A 20,588-nucleotide genomic window follows, 5' to 3' on the forward strand; every position below is an offset into this window, starting at 1 on the left:
AATCACACCTCTGCACTCCAGCGTAGGCGGCAGAGCAAAACTCCATCTCAAAAAAAAAAATCATTTCACTGTCCACATAAAACAGGTCCATTTGACTGTAAATTATTCCTCAATAAAGTTGGCTTTTAAAGAACTGTTACTAATGATATGGAAAGGCAACACAGAGAATAAGGCTAAGGAAGTACCCACATCTTGAAAATCAGCAACTATAGGTAAGGCACAATCAAACATTTCTTCATTCGTCCTCATTACCTTCAACCCTCTAGGCACCTCCACTTCATATCCCACAAGTATTTAAAAATCTGAGGATACAAATGTCAATCAAAATACAAACTAGGACTGATCTTCTTAGAAACTTCCATTTCTCCATTACCCCTATATACATTTAGATACCTAACCAACATCATGTGCTTTCCAGCAGAAATACAATCTACTCTATCTGCATTATAACATTTTTGTCAGTACCAGTCCAATTCATTCTACAAAATGCAGTTAACCCGTCAGTACTCCCAGTGAGCCTTTGCTGATACTGATCCTTCCAGCTCCAATCCTTAAGGTGGTAGGTAACTGAGCTTCCCCTGTGCCACACCAGAACTTGCACTTACATCTTTCCTCCTAATCATACTGGACTGTTACATGAGTTTAACATATCTGTTTTCCCCGATAAAGAGTGTGTGTTACTTAAGGTCAGACATTCTTATTCATCCCTTGAGATCAGAGATCCTGTTTATTGTTATATCTCCAGCTCCAAAGGGTACCTGGCACAGACAGAAGCTGCTCAAACATCTTTGGGGTCTTTTTTTTTTTTAAGATAGAGTCTCACCCTATCACGCAGGCTGGAGTGCAGTGGCACAATCTCTTGGCTCACTGCAACCTCTGCCTCCCAGGTTCAAGTGATTCTCATGCCTCAGCCTCCCGAATAGCTGGAATTACAGGCACATGCCACCACGCTCAACCAATTTTTTCTATTTTTAGTACAGATGGGGTTTCACCATGTTGGCCAGGCTGGTCTCAAAATCCTGGTCTCAAGTGATCCATCCACCTCAGCCTCCCAAAATGCTGGGATTACAAGTGGGAGCCACCACACCCGGCCTGCTCAAACATTTTTGAATGGTGATGATTATTATTTATTAATTATTGACAATTACACAAAATAACTACCATTTCTGAGTACTCGCTATGGGACAGATACTATGCTAAGCTCTTTACATGCAAGGCATATTAATCCTGACAATAATGCTGTTTGAGCAACATTTTACAAATGGAAAAAAGTGAGGCTCAGAGGGATTAGGTAACTTGCCCATGATCGTTCACACAGCCAGAGGTGACAAAACAGATCTGAATCCAACCTTTCCGACTCCAAGCCCTTGAACTTGATCCCCTACAGTACTGCCTTAAGTTAATCTGTATTGAATATGGTCAGTTAATTACTCACTGTATATTCATGTAAAGAATTATGTTTTGGCCGGGCGCGGTGGCTCAAGCCTGTAATCCCAGCACTGTGGGAGGCCGAGGCGGGTGGATCACGAGGTCAAGAGATAGAGACCATCCTGGTCAACATGGTGAAACCCCGTCTCTACTAAAAATACAAAAAAAAAAATTAGCTGGGCATGGTGGTGCGTGCCTGTAATCCCAGCTACTCAGGAGGCTGAGGCAGGAGAATTGCCTGAACCCAGGAGGCGGAGGTTGCGGTGAGCCGAGATCACGCCATTGCACTCCAGCCTGGGTAACATGAGTGAAACTCCGTCTCAAAAAAAAAAAAGAATTATGTTTTAAGAGCAGGGGTATACAATCTTTTGGCTTCCCTGGGCTACATTGGAAGAATTGTCTTAGGCCACATATAAAATACACTAATACTAATGATAGCTGATGAACAAAAAAAAAAAAAGGAGCAAGATCCAAGATGGCCGACTAGCAGCAGCTCAGGATTGCAGCTCCCAATAAAGGCGCAGGGAGTGAGTGGACGCTAAACTTCCAGATGAATTTTTGTTGCCTACGGACCAAGGGGTTCCCAGCGGAGGAGTCCCATGGGTTGCCAGCATGACTCTTTTGGCCGGCGTGGTTGTTTTGCTGGCGTCCTGGTGCGGCGGTTCTCAGTGCGGAATATGCGGGACTGAGTGCCCTTTTAGTTGGTGTTTGGTGCTCCGGGAAGGCAGAGTTGCCCATTCAACTGATTGAAAAGGGGACTGAAGCCCGGAGGCAGACAGGGAGATTCCCAGGCAGAAAAGCACCATGAATCTCAGCGCCGCTGTTTCAGCTGGCGCAGCTGCCACATGGGAAATTGCATAGATCCTGGTACCTTTTCAGTGGGCGACTGGGGCACCTGGGAGATAATCAACCGTTCAATTAGGAAAAGAAAAAAAGGGGGCTCTGAGTCGGGGAGCCAGGTGATCAGGCTCGGCTGGTCCCACCCCCACAAAAAAAATAGCAATTGGAAATGCTAATGGTTGAGAGTTTCACAGCAAGCATAGCTGAACCCAGGAAGGTCCAGCTCTGTGGGGGTGGGGCATCCGCTGAAGGAAAACAAAGAAACAGAAATAACATCACCACCACCAAGCTGGACGTCCACTCAGAGACTCAATCTGATAGTCAGCAAATACAAAGATGACAGGTGGATAAATCCACAAAGATGGGAAGAAACCAGCACAAAAAGGCTGAAAACATCCAAAATCAGAATGCCTCTCCTCCTTCAGGGGATCGCAGCTCCTCATCAGCAAGGGAACAAGGCCTGATGGAGAATGAGTGTGATGAATTGTCAGAATCAGGCTTCAGAAGGTGGATGAGAAACTTCTGTGAGCTAAAAGAACATGTTCTAACCCAATGCAAAGAAACTAAGAACTTTGAAAAAAGGTTTGATGAAATGCTAATGAGAATAGACAATTTAGAGAGGAACATAAGTGAATTAATGGAGCTGAAAAACACAATATGAGAACTTCGTGAGGTATGCACAAGTTTTAACCGTCGAATTGATCAAGCAGAAGAAAGGATATCAGAGGTCGAAGACCAACTCACTGAAATAAAACGAGAAGACAAGATTAGAGAAAAAAGGGTAAAAAGGAATGAGCAAAGTCTCCAAGAAGCATGGGACTATGTGAAAAGACCTAATCCACGTTTGATAGGTATACCTGAATGCGACAAAGAGAATGAATCCAAGCTCTTTGTCTTGGAAATACTCTTCAGGATATTATTCAGGAAAAGTTTCCCAACCTAGCAAGGCAAGACAATATTCAACTCCAGGTAATACAGAGAACACTATAAAGATATTCCTCAAGAAGAGCAACCCCAAGGCACATAATCCTCAAATTCACCAGGGTTGAAATGAAGGAGAAAATGCTAAGGGCAGTCAGAGAGAAAGGTCAGGTTACCCACAAAGGGAAGCCTATCAGACTCACAGCAGATCTCTCAGCAGAAACCCTACAAGCCAGAAGAGAGTGGGGGCCAATATTCAACATCCTTAAAGAACTTTCAACCCAGAATTTCATATCCAGCCAAACTAAGCTTCATAAGTGAAGGAAAAATAAAATCTTTTGTGAACAAGCAAGTACTCAGAGATTTCATCACCACCAGGCCTGCTTTACAAGAGCTTCTGAAAGAAGCACTACACATAGAAAGGAACAACAAGTATCAGCCATTCCAAAAATATATCAAAAGGTAAAGAGCATCAACATAATGAAGAATCTACATCAACTAATGGGCAAAACAGCCAGCTAGCATCAAATGGCAGTATTAAACTCACATATATTATTATTAATCCTAAATTTAAATCGACTAAATGCCCCAATCAAAAGACACAGACAGGTAAACTGGATAAAAAGCCAAAATCCATTGGTATGCTGCATCCAGACCCATCTCACATGCAAGGATACACAAAGACTCAAAACAATGGGATGGAGGGAGATTTACCAACCAAATGGAGAGCTAAATAAATAAATAAATAAATAAAATGCAGGAGTTGTGATTCTCACCTCTGATAAAATAGACTTTAAAGCAACAAAGATCAAAAGAGGCAAAGAAGGGCATTACATAATGGTAAAAGGATCAATGCAACACGAGGAGCTAACGATCCTAAATACATACGCACCCAATACAGGAGCACCCAGATATATAAGGCAAGTTCTTAATGACTTATAAAGAGACTTAGACTCCCACACAATAATAGTGGGAGACTTTAACATCACATTGTCAATATTAGACAGATCAACGAGACAGAAAATTAACAAGGATATCCAGGACTTGAACTCAGACCTGGAACAAGTAAACTTAATAAACATTTATAGAACTCTCCACCCCAAATCCACAAAACATACATTCTTATCAGTACCACATCACACCTACTCTAAAAGTGACTACATAATTGGAAGTAAATCGCTCCTCAGTAATTGCATAGCATTTCACAGGTTTAAATGAAATATTGGTTGGCTGCTTGTTTGTTATTTTCCTCCCTTATTCCTTCCTGTCTCCATTGTTAAGCACAATTATTGGCATAAAAGAGGTTTTCAATACCCATTTTTAGACTGCATTCTAGCCTGGGCAATAAAGCAAGACTCCTGTTCTCTCTCCCTCTTTCTTTCTCTTTCATTCTTATTTTTCTTTCTTTCCCTTTTTTCTTTTCTCAAAAAAAAAAAAAAAAAATCATGTTTTAAGAAAGTTTATGAATTTGTGTTGGGCCTCATTCAAAGCTGTCTTGGGCTGTATGCAGCCCAGGGGCAGTGGTTTGGAAACAGTTTATGGAGAACAAATTTCTTAGATCTTTGCTGACCATGTCTTCCAATGTTTATATATAAGCCCCAAATACATTCCAGCCATACTAACCACTACAAATCTCAATTCTATCAAGAACTGAAAGAATGCCTGATGATGTTATTAAATAAATGACTGATATGATTATACTAATCTGAGAGGACATATACTAAATAAATATAGTCTTAAAGTAATCAAAAAATTAAGATAAAATGAAACATGAAGGAAAGGCAAGAGTAAAGGGCAATGCCTTTTAGGAGAATTTTTTTTTTCATTGAAACTGTAAAAATGTGAAGACACTGGAAAGTTAATTTGACTGCTCTAAGAAATAATTTTTTAATGTTGTGCAAAATATAGGATGAATTTCATATATTCGATTAAAAATATGCTTTGTATCTAATAAGCAAGTTGAACTACTTTTAAGGAAATATATTATCTGTTCAATGGCCTGAGGGATAATAGCTAATTTTAAAGAAGGTGAAACGAGCATTTGTAAAGCTCTGTATAACATCATGCAAATTTGTATGATTTTATTTTGTGAATATAGTTTCAACTTGCTAAGTAATGCAAAGAGAGGCAAACACTAAACTTACTATTTAAAGATAATTCAAAATTAGACTATATATTGATAGTCTTTTAAGGTTTACCCTTGCTACCATCATGCTGCTATGACATTCTCAAAGCATCTTGAGAAAAACAAGCTTTGATTCCCCTTGGAACTTTCTGAATAAGTCAAAGTATAAAAACTCCTCTCAAGGGAAAGAAAGCAAAAAGTTAACCAAAAAAAGTCATTCTATAAGCAAGTTAAAAGAAAGATAAGACTTTTAACACAAGCATTTTTCTTTACGCCATCCTGAAAGATTTCAAAATGAAAAGAAGAGAATAAAAAAGGATAAAGAGTATAGGAAGCCTGGGAGCATGGCTCACACCTGTAATCCCGGCACTTTTGGAGGCCAAGGCGGGTGGATGGCTCGAGGCCAGAAATTCAAGACCAGCCTTGTCGACATGGCAAAACCACATCTCTATTAAAAAAAAAAAAATGCAAAAAATAGTTAAATGTGGTGTTGCATGCCTGTAGTCCCAGCTACTCTGGAGCCTGAGGCAGGAGAATCGCTTGAATCCAGGAGGCAGAGGTTGCAGTGAGCTGAGATCACACCACTGTACTCCAGCCTGGGCGGCAGAGCAAGACTCAGTCTCAAAAAAAAAAAGAAAGAAAAGAAAAGAAATTCACTCTAGACAAATGACCAATAAGTACTCTAGTGCTGGCACTATCCATGCAAAACAGTAAACATAGTATGAAGCAATGCAAGCATATATGTGAAATTTGGCTCCACACTAAATCCAGCTTCATACTTAACTATATATATAAAAAAATTGGCAAACTGCAGACCTATTTCTTTACAATACTTATTTTTACTTTAAGCAAGACTAAGAGCTTTGACTATGAAAATGTTAATTAACCAAATTTCTCCAATTCTCTATCAGGTTTTAAGGAATATTTTATTATCTAAATTTATCCACATCTTTCTCCACTACTTACTGATTCCTTAACACTGTTTCAAAAATAACCTTTTCAAATCTGTAATTTGAACTAACTTTTAGGTAACTTCTGAGTTAGACAAAATTATTATTTTTTCTCACTAATCACACAACTTTCTGGCACATTTTGTGTGCTAATTTTTTTTTTTTTTTTTGTGACGGAGTTTCGCTGTTGTTGCCCAGACTGGAGTGCAATGGCACGATCTCGGCTCACCGCAACCTCCACCTCCTGGGTTCAAGCAATTCTCCTGCCTCAGCCTCCCGAGTAGATGGGACTACAGGCACGCACCATCATGCCCAGCTAATTTTTGTATTTTTTTTAGTAGAGACGAGGTTTCACCATGTTGACCAGGATGGTCTCGATCTCTTTACCTCGTGATCCACCCGCCTCGGCCTCCCAAAGTGCTGGGATTATAGGCGTGAGCCACCGCGCCCGGCCTTTGTGTGCTAATTATATGTTAACTAGAATTCTTATCCTTAGCAACCTAAAACTTTAGTGAAACCCTAAAAAGCAAGAAATCCTAAATCATTAGATATAAGCATTATAGATAAGAACAATTTCATGATTCTTAGAAATGTATTTCTCTATATCACAACTCTTTCTTAACTGGAACTGACCCAGACATTCAATAAGCATCAAAAATAATTTTACGACTTTTTTTGTTTTTGAGACAGAGTCTTGCTCTGTCACCCAGGCTGGGGTGCAGTGGCGCTATCTCGACTCACTGTAACCTCCTCCTCCCAGGTTCAAGCAATTCTCCTGCCTCAGCTCCCTAAGTAGCTAGGATTACAGGCACACACCACCATGCCCAGCTAATTTTTGTATTTTTAGTAGAGACAGAGTTTCACCACACTGACCACGCTGTCTCAAACTCCTGACCTCAAGTGATCCACCTGCCTTGGCTTCCCAAAGTGCTGGGATTATAGGCATGAGTCACCATGCCTGGCCAAGATTTTAATTTACACAAAAAGTTTACCTAAAACATTTATCCCATTCACCACACTCAATTCCTTCATTTTTAACAGTTTATTTAGATTACTTCTGTAAAAGGAGATATTAGACACTATCATTTAAAGTTAGTTATTTCCTTGTTAACCATGTTAATAGCCAGTGAACATAAACTGCTCACCTAAACTTAAGTAACAGCCTTAAAGTTAAATATATTGGTATTTTTTTGCCAATAACTCACAAGACTTAGCTAACAACATGAAATTACTCTCATTTGTCAAAAAAAAAAAAAAAAAAAAGGCATACAAACCAAGATCATTTTGTTTGAGCTGAGTTAGTAGCTTCACAACCTCCTAGGCCAAACGTTGACATCTCCAAATATTTAGCAGAGACAAATATCAAATTCAGATAAAAATGTATTCTGACAATTCTGAAGGCATTTCTATTTTTATTTCATTAATAGTGTTAAAGCCAGTTTGTTTAGTAAAGTTATACTTAAGTCACGTGAACTTGAAAATTGCTTAGGCTTATTAAGGTTATTTATGAGCACTTTTTTATTTATAAGCCAATTTGGGTAGACACAACATATAAGTATACATACAAATGAACACAATTAGACATATATAGACGCACACAAACGAAGATTCAATGGCTTTTACCCTGAATCCTTAAGCCATGAGATAGCAATACAAGCTTGGGGGGTTTTACTTTGTTTGCCCCAGTAGATAATCCAATGAAGGCTGGGAACCAAAATTTCAGATAAAGCAGTTTCCATGGCAGTTTGATACATGCAACTCCATCCCACTTTCCCATTCAACAGCAAACTCCAGATTCCAAAGAATATTGGGGCCAAACAGCATTGCACCTTCGAGAGAAAATTCTAAGGAGGGCTTAATACTAGATGTCAGAACTCTGCCTAGGGTGTCCCCTTTGGAAAAGTTGAGGTATGGAGGATCCCTGGATCATCCCATTCTGGGGTCTGGTCTTAGAGTGTCAGACGTCTCTGACCTTAGGTGGGCACTGGTGCCACTTTGCATGTTTTCCCTTCAGGGGGCGATGGCCTACTATGAGGTTTCCTTTCATTACTGGATGAAGGCCTCAACTTCTGGCATCCTAATAACTTGATAAGGCTACACTTTCCCATTCTTCCTGTTCCACTAGAGTGATAGGCACGAACTGAAATGATGGGAACTGGAGGCTGGGTGGGTTTCTTCTGTCCTTAACCAGTAGAGGAGAGGGAAGAATTTAGCATGAGAAAAGAAGGTTTAAGTTGCCTGAAACATGTGCAAGTTTGCCCCAAGCTGTGCCACATATAGGGATCAGGGACCACAACTGGAAAAGATAAAAAACAGTCCTTCAGAGTGGCCCTGGCCAGAAACCTACAGTTGCCTCTGCATCTAAGCGCTGCCCACCAAGGGTCCCAAGTTGGAAAGAAAAAGAGAGAGAGAGAGAGAGAGATTGAGATTCCCTTGCATGGAGCAAGGAAAACAAAGGAGAAAAATAAATCTCAAACTTTGGGATTACTTCCTGGCTGGCTTGGTAAAATATGTTACCAGTGGAGGATGTCTAAGTTCTTGGTGTTCTGAACAAAGAATTGTACACCACACACACCAAAAAAGCAAGGAAAGAATAAAGCAATGAAAGCAGAGATGTATCAAAAATGAAAGCTCACAGCCAGGCACACTGGCTCACGCCTGTAATCCCAGCACTTTGGAAGGTAAAGGTGGGGAGATAACTTGAGTTCAGGAGTTGGAGACCAGCCTGACCAACATGGTGAAACACTGTCTCTACTACAAATGTAAAAATTAGACAGGCGGGGTGGTGGGTGCCTGTAATCACAGCTACTCAGGAGGCTGAGGCATGAGAATTGCTTGAACACAGGAGGCAGAATTGCCATGAAACAAAATCGCACCACTGCACTCCAGGCTGGGCAACAGGGCAAGACTCTGTTTCAAAAAAATCCAAAAATTAAAAAAAAAAAAAAAAAAGAAAAGAAAAAATAAAGCAGGCTCTACAGATTTGGTGCTGGCCCAAGCAAGTAGCTCAAAGGTCTGGTTACAGAATTTTCTGGGGTTTAAATACCCTCTAGAGATTTCCATTGTTACTTGGTGTACATCCTGTATAAATGAAGATGAAGTGAAGTTACAGTCATTTATTTAGTGTACATGTTATGTAAATGAAAACGATGTTTCCTGTCATAGCGGAAGTGTTTGTTTTCATTTGATTTAGTTCTAGGTAGTCCTTAGGTTCCCTGCCTCCAGGTCCTAGTCGCTTGCCTCATTCTCACTGTGTTCTCACATGGTGGAAGGGGCAAGGCAGATCATTGGAGCCTATTTTATAAGGGTACTAATCCCATTCATGAGAGTTCTGCCCCATGACCTACTCACCTCCCAAAGGCCTCACTTCTTGACATGGTGGTGATTAGATTTTAATATATACATTTTGTGTGTATATATTACACAAAAACTCCAGCCCAGGCTGGAGTGCAGTGGCACGATCTCAGCTCACTGCAACCTCCGTCTCCCAAGTCCAACCGATTTTCATGCCTCAACCACCCGAGTAGCTGGGATTACAGGCTCCCGCCACCACGCCCAGCTAATTTTTGTATTTTTAGTAGAGACAGAGTTGCGCCATGTTGCCCAGGCTGGTCTAGAACTGCTGGCCTCTGGTGATCTGCCTGTCTCAGCCTCCCAAAGTGCTGAGATTACAGGTGTGAACCACCATGCCTGGCCTCAACATATAAATTTTGGCAAAGACACAAACATTCAGACACTATATATTAATATATACTTATAGAGATATATATATACTCGCATGTTTTATTTCTATATGTATAGGCATGAGGTTTTATATAAAAACAATGTTATATATAAAACACATTATAGTGTGTGTGTGTATATATATACATGTGTATATCTATATATACATATAGATAGATAGATATAGATATAGATATATTTTTTTTCTAAGACAAAGTTTTACTCTTGTCACCCAGACTGGAATGTGATAGCATGATCTCTGTTCACTGCAACCTCTGCCTCCTGGGTTCGAGCGATCAAGCAATTCTCCTGCCTTGGCCTCCCAAGTAAATGACACTACAGGTGCCTGCCACCACACCCAGCTAATTTTTCTATTTTTAGTGGAGACAAGGTTTCACCATGTTGGCCAGGCTGGTCTTGAACTCGTGATCTAAGGTGATCCACCTGCTTCGGCCTCAGAAAGTGCTGGGATAAGAGACATGAGCCACCACCATGCCCAGCCTATATATACATTTTTGACATATATATTTACACATGTATATACATAAAAATTTTTGATGCTATATATATACATATATATATACACACACACACACACACACACACACACACACACACACACACACACACACACACACACACACACCATAGATTATACATAATATATGACACCTCAGTTACTTTGAAAAAAAAAAGTTTTAGAGATAGGTTCTCACTGGTGACCAGGCTGGAGTGCAGTGGCAGGAACGTATCTCCCTGCAGCCTCAAACTCTTGGGCTCAAGCAATACTCTGGCCTCAGCCTCCAGAGTAGCTGGTACTACAGATTCATGCCACTGCACCTAGCTACTTTTTACTTACCTTTTTTACCTCTGTGACTCTCAAGTGGAAGTTTTGCTTGGTTATCCTCTCAAAAGGTGGAAGAAATTGTAAAAGAAAAAAAAAAAAAAAAAAAAAAAAAAAAGGCAATTATAGAGGTAGTTGGGGGAAAAAAAAGGAACAGAAAAGGAAAAGATGACCTAAAGACAGATTTTGCCAACTCAGTGTTTTTTATTTTCTGTCTTTGCCTAAATTTAGTTGAATTTTCAGTAATTTTCTTTAAAAACTCTACATTATAAAAGCAAGCAAGCAAACAAAAAAGATATTGGAGGGAGGCCAGGCACAGTGGCTTATGCCTATAATCCCAACACTTCTGGGGGCCAAGGTGGGAGAATTGCTTGAGTATAGGAGTTTGAGACAAGCCTGGGCAACATAGTGAGACCTCATCTCTACAAAAAATTTAAAAAGAAAAAAAAAAAATTAGCCAGGCATGGTGGTGCATACCTGTAGTCCCAGCTACTTAGGAGGCTGAGGTGAGAGAATCACTTGGGCCCAGGAGTTCGAGGCTGCAGTGAGGTGTTTTATGTCAATTCTCTTCAGGGAGGCCTGAAGAAGGCCTGACTCATTTTCTCCTCAGCCTGAGTTCAAACGGCAATAAGAAAGGTCTCAAAGTGAAGGAGTTCAGAGCATCAACAACTCTAGTCTGGCTCCATGTCAGAACAATTACAGCAGGCACCTTTCCTAGCCCCAGACACACATTCTAAAAACGTTTTCTATAAGACTACATACTACAAAGAACCAATATCTTTCCTTTACAGCAGTTGAAGAGACTTCACTGGAAATACTAGCCAAATCCAGGGAGTAAATTTGACACATCTGAGGTTCCTTTCATGAAATAATAGCACAGCAAGGTCTGCATGGGGTGCTTGTTTTCACCATAGCTGTAATATCACACACAGGCTCAGGGATCTTTTATTCAAATTCTCAATGCAAAATAAAGGTTTAGAAATTCAGGAGTCAATATGCCCCTTTTTATTCATTTTCTTTAAAACAAAATAGCCTTCATTTTTTAAAGACAGAAAAAAAAATGATCAAATCAAATAAATTTCAGGTCTTAGCTGTTAGTACCTTACCAGTTTTTATATATATATATATATATCTCCCAGATGTGGTAGCCTAACACTTACCTTTGAAGCATGTAATATCTCATTTCCTTATTTTCCTCTGGAGAACCCTCCATATCAAGATGGCAAAGGAATGAAAGCCTTTTCTTCAGATTTCGGCCTTGTAAACACAAGCTGCAGTTCTTCCTTCTGCTGCAGCTGCTTAAAACCCAGGAGGACAAGAGATACTATGCCTTCTGCCTACTTCTTGGCCCTGCTTCAGTCAGACTAAAATACTCCTGATGGCCTCAAACTGTAGTATTTTTGTCTAATTTGTTCCCAATTTTCCTATTTCCCCACCTTTCTTCCTTTTGGATCTTCTCTCCTCTACACGCATAGCTTACACACAAAATTAGTTGATTTCCCAAGGGAACTGAGATGAGCCGGGGAGAAATCTAAAAGCTTGTGTAACTAGAAAGTAGATTTTAGCAGCTCTGCTTTAGTTGCAGCAAACATGTTTCAACAACAGTCACTTTCTTCTGACAGTCAACAGAGAAAAGCTCCACTGCCTCTCCTGGCTGCCAGGGGCACATGACAAGGAAAGCCCAGAGCAAAAAGACAAAGTTTACAAGAACAATTAAGCCAAGAAAATAATGGGGTCATGAAATCCAGAGGGAGGAGGACAGTAGGATCTAAATAGGTAATTTCTGAGATCCAATCAAAACAAATAATACCAACTATACATAGGGAAAAGCAGGTCAGGTGGGAAAGAAAGCAAGTAGAAAGGAAACATGCCACTACTAGGGAACTTAGAATCAAGTGTAAGCCACAATTCTAATTTTCAGGCCAAAGCAATGGTACATACAGACACCTAAACTAAGGTTTTATGCACTAAAGCTTGAGAATAAGAACGGAGCTGGTACAAAAGGTATACAGAAAAGATGTGGGTTAAACCCTTAAAAGGAAAAGGGACCCTGACAAATACGTTGGAGGTCTAAACTGGTTTAAGCAGGGAAGAAAAATCCTGCCTAGAAAGACTACTTACTGAGACACATATATTATTGTGAAAGCAAATTTGTCACAGACATATCAAAGAAATAAACACTAGCTGAATGTTATATTGTAACATCGTCCTGTTTTTAGCTTTTACTTAAGTAGATGCTTATGATATTCTGTGTATTAGGAGAAAATGCAATGGCAAAAAACCCTAAAGGCTTAAAATCTATAGAATAACACCTTTCTGTGACAAGTCCTCAGGACTGTACACCAAAGTCATATCTAACCTGAATCGGGCACCATAAAAAATATTTTCCCATCAAAATGCTGGATAGAGCTAGTAAACAATCTGATGCCAACCATGCGAGAATATATTAAACTTCCAGAAAAACTTCCAAAACAGAAGTACACAAATTATGTGGAGCATAGATAGAAGTTAAATAATCAGAGAGAAGATAAAGGATTACAACAAACCTTGATGTTAAGGACATTTGGACAACTTAAGTCGTAAAGACTCAAGCTGCCCAAATTTGAAAGCAATTCAATCAGGCTATAATAAAATATAGCCTGTCACATATAAATATATATGACAGCCAGCAATAATAATAAAATGGAAGTCCTGGTTGTTCTCTGGTCTGTACTGTGCATCATTCCTTCTACAATGTGCCAATGCCCATTAAATTAGTCAAGTTACTTTTCCTTTAAAGAACCAAGCAGACACAGAGGAGCCCTTCTATCTTATGTCTCTTCAGAATAACCTGTCTCAAAAACAGAGCACTGCAGCCTTTGTTCAGGACAGTTACAGTAGCACACATGAGAAGCTGCTCAATTTTACACACATCTAAGTGTCTACAAAAATAACTTGTTATACAAGTTCAACATTCAAAAATGCAAATAAAGCACTAAGTGTAAAATAAGGCAGACTATTTTGCATTCAACTATTATCAGAAAAATATACTAAAGAGGCACACTCAGTAACCAAGTTTACGCTTCCTTTCACCAAAGGGATGTTTCTACAACAATCAAACACTAACACAGCATACCTAGGTCCAAAAGCAAAGCTAGGGATCTACATAGATCTTTTATGGACACTGCTGCTCACAATCTTTCTTTAATATTCGAATACAAGAAATAAAAGCCACATTCATTTCTCCAAATTTAAAGCATCCCCATTTTAATCTACCATGAACAGTGTCCAACATAGACACATACCTGGCACAAAATCCAACTAGAAGCCCACACTGATCCCAGCATTGTAACATGCCAAACACCAGGGATGACGTAGCAGTTTACCCGGCAGACAGTGATGCATTCGCTAGCTCGACTGCAACGCAGTCTGAGTGATACTGCAGCACACACACTGTGAGAGACTGTTTTATATTAGGGCTTTTACAAGCAGAGAAATCTTGGATTAAGGATGTGTCTGTGTCAAAATAAAGTGACCATATATTTAAAGGTTTCTCTGTGGACTTTAAATTCTGATCCATTGACTTATATGCCTAGCCTTAAAGGAATGCCACATGGTCTTGATAACTGTGACTTTATAGTAGGTTTTGAAATCAAGTAGTATGAAGACTTCCAACTTCACTCTCCCTTTTCAAAAGTGTTTTGGCTATTCTAGGTCCTTTGTTTGCATGTAAATTTTAGGGTCAGGTTGTCAAATTCCAGAAAGAAAAAGAAAGGCTGCTGGAAATTTGATAATGGACTTTGAATTTATAGATCAATTTAAGGAGAACTGCCATCTTGACAATATTGAGTCTTCTAATCCATGAACATGGACTGCCTCTCCATTTATTGAGATTTTATTTCTTTTTTTTTTTTTTTTTTTTGTTGTTTGTTTGAGATGGAGTCTCTCACTCTGTCTCCCAGGCTGGAGAGCAGTGGTGCGATCTTAGCTCACTACAAGCTCTGCTTCCTGGATTCAAGAGATTTGCCTGCCTCAACTTCCTGAATAGCTGGGATTACAAGAACATCACCATGCCTGGCTCATTTTTTATATTTTTAGTAGAGATGGCGTTTCACCATGTTGGCCAGGCTGGTCTCAAACTCTTGACCTCAGGTGATCCACCCACCTTGGCCTCTGGGCGTGGGATTACAGGTGTGAACCAATTTTATTTAATTTCTGTCAGGAGTGTTCCACAAGTTTTAGTATATGAGTCCTGTACCTTTTTTGCTAAATTTCTTCCTATTTTATCCTTATTGATGATATCATGAATAGAATATTTTCTTAATTTCATTTTTGGATTGTTCATTTCTAGCTAGCATATAGAAGTATAACTAACTTTTCTATACAGATCTTACATCCTGTGATCTTGATAAACTCATTTAAAAATTTTTGGTTAACAACTTTACTGAGATACAATCCACTTACCATACATTTCACCCACTTAAAGGGTACAATTCAGTAGTTTTTTGTACATTCACATAGTTGTGAACCATCATCACAATAAATTTTAGGACATTTTCATTTTATTATATATGTCATTTTTTTTAAGAGATGAGGTCTTGCTATGTTGCACAGGCTGGACTTAAACTCCTGGGCTCAAGCATCCTCCTGCCTCAGCCTCCCAGGTAGCTGAGACTACAGGCACGTGCACCACACATGGCAATTTTAGAACACTTTTCTTACCCCCAAAAGAAACCCCATGCCTAGTAACAGCTACTTCTCATTTCTCCAATACGTTCCCCAATCCTAGGCAACCACTAATCTACTTTCTCTCTTTATAGATTTGCCTATTACAGACATTTCATACAAATGGAATAATATAATACGTGGCCTGGCCAGGCACGGTGGCTCACGTCTGTAATCCCAGCACTTTGGTAGGCTGAGGCCGGTGGATCATGAGGTCAGGAGTTCAAGACCAGCCTGCCCAAGACAGTGAAACCCTGTCTCTACTAAAAATACAAAAAAAAAAAAAAAAAATTAGCCAGGCGTGGTGGCAGATACCTGTAATCCCAGCTACTCGGGTGGCTAAGGCAGAGAACTGCTTGAACCCGGGAGGCGGAGTTTGCAGTGAGCCAAGATTGCATCACTGCACTCCAGCCTGTGCGACAGAGTGAGACTCCATCTCAAAAAAAAAAAAAGCAAACAAAAGTATGTGGCCTTTTGTGACCGGCTTCTTTCATTTAGCATAATGTTTTCAATGCTGTAGCATGCATCAGTACTTCATTTCTTTTTACGGTTGAATAATATTTCATTGTGGAGATACACCAAATTCTGCTTATACATCACCAGTTAATGGACATTGGGTTGTTTCCATTTTGTGGCTATTTGTGTGTGTGTGGCTATTAATAATGTTGCTATGAACATTCGTGTATACATTTTTATGTGGACATATGCTCTACTTCCTCTTGGGTATACAATAAGGAGTGAAGCTGCCAGATCATATGGTTCATACGGTGAGAGTTTAGTTTTATAAGAAAGTATCAAATTAGCTAGGCACGGTGGCTCACGCCTGTAATCCCAGCACTTTGAGAGGCCAAGGCAAGCAAATCACTTGAGATCAGGAGTTCGAGACCAGCCTGGACAACATGATAAAACCCCGTCTCTACTAAAAATACAAAAATTACCTAGGCGTGGTAGCGGGCGTCTATAATACCAGCTACTCAGGAGGCTGAGGCAGGAGAATCGCTTAAACCCAGGAGGCGGAGGTTGCAGTGAGCCAAGATCACGCCATTGGGCGACAAAGCGAGATTCTACCTCAAAAAAAAGAAAGCATCAAATTATTTTCCAGAGTGGCTGTATCATTTTACATTCCCACCAGCAATGTACAAGAAATCCAATTTTTCTGTTCACAAACCTTTGGTATTGTGTCTATTTCTTATTTTAGGCATTCTGATAAGTGTGTAGTGATGTCTCATTGTTATTTTGTGTTTTCCTAATATTAATTACTACTTGCATTTTCCTAATATTTAATAACTATTAGAGAAATATTAAACATCTTTTGATGTGCTTATTTGATGTAGGTATATCTTCTTTGGTTCCATTTGCTTCTTTTTAAAAATCATTTCTCTCTTCTTATAGAGAATTTCTATTTATTTATTTTACTTTTAATTTTTTGAAACAGGGTCTTGTGCTGTTGCCCAGGCTGAAATGCAGTGGTGCAAACACTCAATATACTCAAGCAATCCTCCTGCCTCAGCCTCCCAAGTACCTGGGACCACAGACATGTGCCACTATGCTCAGATAATTTTTAAAATTTTTGCAGAGATGGAGTCTCAAACTCCTGGGCTCAGGAAATTCTCCCCACTTGCCTCTCACTCAGCCAACAAATTATATTTATTGATTCACTGTTGTCATGCTTAAAAAACAGTATTTAAGGGGCTGGGCACAGTGGCTCATACCTGTAATCTCGGCACTTTGGGAGGCCAAGGTGGGTGGATCACAAGGTCAGGAGTTCAAGACCAGCCTGGCCAATATTGTAAAACCCTTTCTCTACTAAAAATACAAAAAGTAGCTGGGTGTGGTGGCATGTGCCTATAGTCCCAGCTGCTCAGCAGGCTGAGGTAGGAGAATCGGTTGAACCCAGGAGGTAGAGATTGCAGTGAGCCAAGATTGTGCCACTGAACACCAGCCTGCGGACAGAGCAAGACTCTATCTCAAAAAAAAGCAAGTGGTAGATATACAACTATAAACAAAACATATGGTTTCTGTTTCTGTACTCATATTACAGTATAATGGAGACAAGCAATCAAATAAATATACTACTAAAAATACTACAAATTGTGATAAATGTTATCGCAATGGGAAAAAAGAAACACTGTAACAACAGAGCCTCTTTGAGGAAATGACATTTGATCTGAAACCAGAAGGATAAAGATTTCAAGTGATCAAAGAAGGTGAAAGTGAATTATAGGCAGAAGGACCAGTGCATATGGCCTTAAGATAGGAAAAATATTGGCCTACTATCTTTTCTGAGGAACTGAAAGGCCAGTATGACTGAAGTCCTGTCAGCAAATGGAAGTTGACACAAGTCAGGTCATTCAGGGTCTCATAAGCTAAGTTAAAAATTTTGTATCTAGTCCGGGTGTGGTGGCTTACACCTGTAATCCCAGCACTTTAGGAGGTGGAGGCAGCTCCCTTTGTGCCATTTCCTGCCTCTTCTAGATAATTAATTTATAGCTTTGCCACATATTTTATTAAGAAAATAGAAACTATCTGGCTAGTAATTCTTCTAACACTTTATTTTAAACTTACTGTAGTCACCTTCTCATTTTTCCTTTGTGCATGTGTGTGCGTGTGTATGTATGTGTGCCTATATTTGTGTGCATGTGTGTGTTTTGTAACCGAGAACATTGCTGACAATATTTTTCCTTCTTTGCTGAGAAGTGCTCCAAGGGCTTGGAACAGAGGATGATCAAAGGAGGGAGGGTCCTGAAAAGTATTCCAAGCACTCTGATTTCTTCCATCATTATAGAAGACCTTTTTTGATAGCCACATTCCCTTTGGACTATTGCCCTATCTCTCTGCCCCATTTCATGGCTAAGATTTTCAGAAGTGCTATCGCTATTTCCTCATCTCCCATTCATTCTTCAACCTATTCTATTCTGTCCTCTGCCCAACTATGCTACTGAAATTGCTCTCGTAAAAACCACTAATGACTACTGTATTGCTAAATCAGTGGATGCTTTTCAGTTCTCTTCCTTCTAGGTCTCTCAACAGTTCTATAAAAGTGACTACTTTTTTCTTGAAACACAGGCCTTCTTTTCTGCTTTTTAAAAACTACACTTTCATAACTTTCCTGTGTTACCTCCTTTCTACTCTTATCAATCTCCAATCTCCCTTGCAAGCCCTTCTGCTTTCATGTAACCTCTGACTGTTGAATAATTCCATTGCTTGGTCCTGGTCCTTCTTATTTTTTACTTGATATACATTTTCTTTCTTTCTTTCTTTCTCTTTTTTTTTTTTTTTTTTTTTTTTTGTTTTGAGTCTCACTCTGTTGCCCAGGCTGGAGTGCAATGGTGCGATCTAGGCTCTCTGCAACCTCTGCGTCCAGATTCAAGTGATTCTCCTACCTCAGCCTTCCAAGTAGTTGGGATTACAGGTGCCCACCACCATGCCTAATTTTTTGTATTTTTAGTAGAGATGGGATTTCACCATGTTGGCCAGGTTGGTCTCAAACTCCTGACCTCAAATGATCCACTCACCTCTGCCTCCCAAAGTGCTGGGATTACAGGTGTGAGCCACTGTACCCAGTCACATTTTCATTTTTTTTCTCCTCTGAGACGGAATCTTGTTCTGTTGCCAGGCTGGAATGCAGTGGTGTGATCTCGACACACTGCAACCTCCGCCTCCCGGGTTCAAGTGATTCCCCTGCCTCAGCCTCCTGAGTAGCTGGGATTACAGGCAGGTGCCACCACGCCCAGCTAATTTTTTTTTATTTTAGTAGAGATGAGGTTTCACCATGTTAGCCAGAATGATCACGATCTCCTGACTTTGTGATCCGCCCACCTCAGCCTCCCAAAGTGCTGGGATTACAGGCATGAGCCACCACGCCCGGCCTAGCCACATTTTCTATTCATCCCAGACCTATCCTCTGAGATCACTTGTTATGTTCACTCTGAGATCACTCTTTTTTTTTCTTTTGAAAAAGGTTTGATGACCTCAAAGGGTAAATGGAATTTCAACAGTCAGGGGGAATAACATTTCAATAAGGAAACATGACAAAGACACAGAAGAGACTGACTAATACATAAGCAGAATGATCAAAGGGCAAAAGATAAAAAGTATATGGCATTTTAGGAAACAGGCAATTGTCTACTGCAACTAGAATAAGCAAAGAGGGAAAATACACTGGGTAGAAACAAGACAAGAAAAATGCGCTGTAGCCTGACTGTGGAAGAACTTGAAAACCATGATGAATACTTGCATCACTTATTAGGTAGGTAAATTACATAATCTCTGAGCCTGCCTCACCTTCTGGAAAATGAAGATAATTAATGCCTACTTTACAGGATTCACTGTTGTTTGGTTACATAAGATAAATATTGAAAGCACTTAGTGCTTGACTCACAGTAAATGCTCAATAAATGGCAGCAAAGGTTGGGGTTTATGTGTTTTCCCACAAAGGGAAAACATTATATGTTTTTGAACAGATGTGAAGCAGGGAGAGACTAAAGTCAGAGAAAATAGTTAAAGGCCATTGCAATAGACTAGGCTAGAGATAAGGAACACCTACATAAGGTCAGTAATGGTGGGAATTGAAATAAAAGATATAAAGGCAGCTGGGCCTGGTGGCTCACACCTGTAATCCCAGCACTTCAGGAGGCCGAGGCGGAAGTATCACTTCAGTCCAGGAGTTTGAAACCAGCCTGGGCAACACAGCAAGGCCCCATCTCTACAAAAAAAATTTTTTTAAGAAACAAAAATATATGTATAAAGGAAAAAAATGTAGAGATGACATGACACAATTAGTGGGTCATGATACATTTAGCGGGTCAGGATATCCTGGAACCCAAATTCTATATTCTGAACACTCTGAAGAATCTTTCCTTGATGAACTCCTAGACATTTTCCTAATGGAGTCCTAGTTTTGTGACTGTCATTAGATTTTACTGGGGAGGAGGTTAGAATTTTTACTTACAAAGAATTATTAAATTTAGCATTTTGAGATAAGAACTGGGGAGGTGGGGCGGTGGGAAAGCATCAGGAAGAATAGCTAATGGATACCGGGCTTAATACAAAG

General features: G+C 39.8%; 1 protein-coding gene across 16 annotated transcripts in view; it reads right to left on the minus strand.

Annotated features, from left to right (window-relative positions):
- Window positions 1–20,588, minus strand: part of ACACA (acetyl-CoA carboxylase alpha) — a 328,053-nt gene that overhangs the window by 207,702 nt on the left and 99,763 nt on the right. Inside the window, exon 1 of one of the 16 annotated variants that reach the window (XM_032280787.1) lies at window positions 11,992–14,093. The exons of 14 other annotated variants lie outside the window; for them this stretch is intronic. In XM_032280787.1, the coding sequence (XP_032136678.1) occupies window positions 11,992–12,044 (53 nt within the window). In that variant the 5' untranslated portion in view covers window positions 12,045–14,093. Of the gene's footprint in view, window positions 1–11,991; window positions 14,094–20,588 lie in introns of those variants that run through there. One more of the 16 variants, XM_032280788.1, reaches the window with a different exon arrangement.

This window comes from Sapajus apella, unplaced genomic scaffold (assembly GCF_009761245.1).
Source record: "Sapajus apella isolate SASKATOON/1434 unplaced genomic scaffold, GSC_monkey_1.0 scaffold12, whole genome shotgun sequence".
NCBI lineage: Eukaryota > Metazoa > Chordata > Mammalia > Primates > Cebidae > Sapajus > Sapajus apella.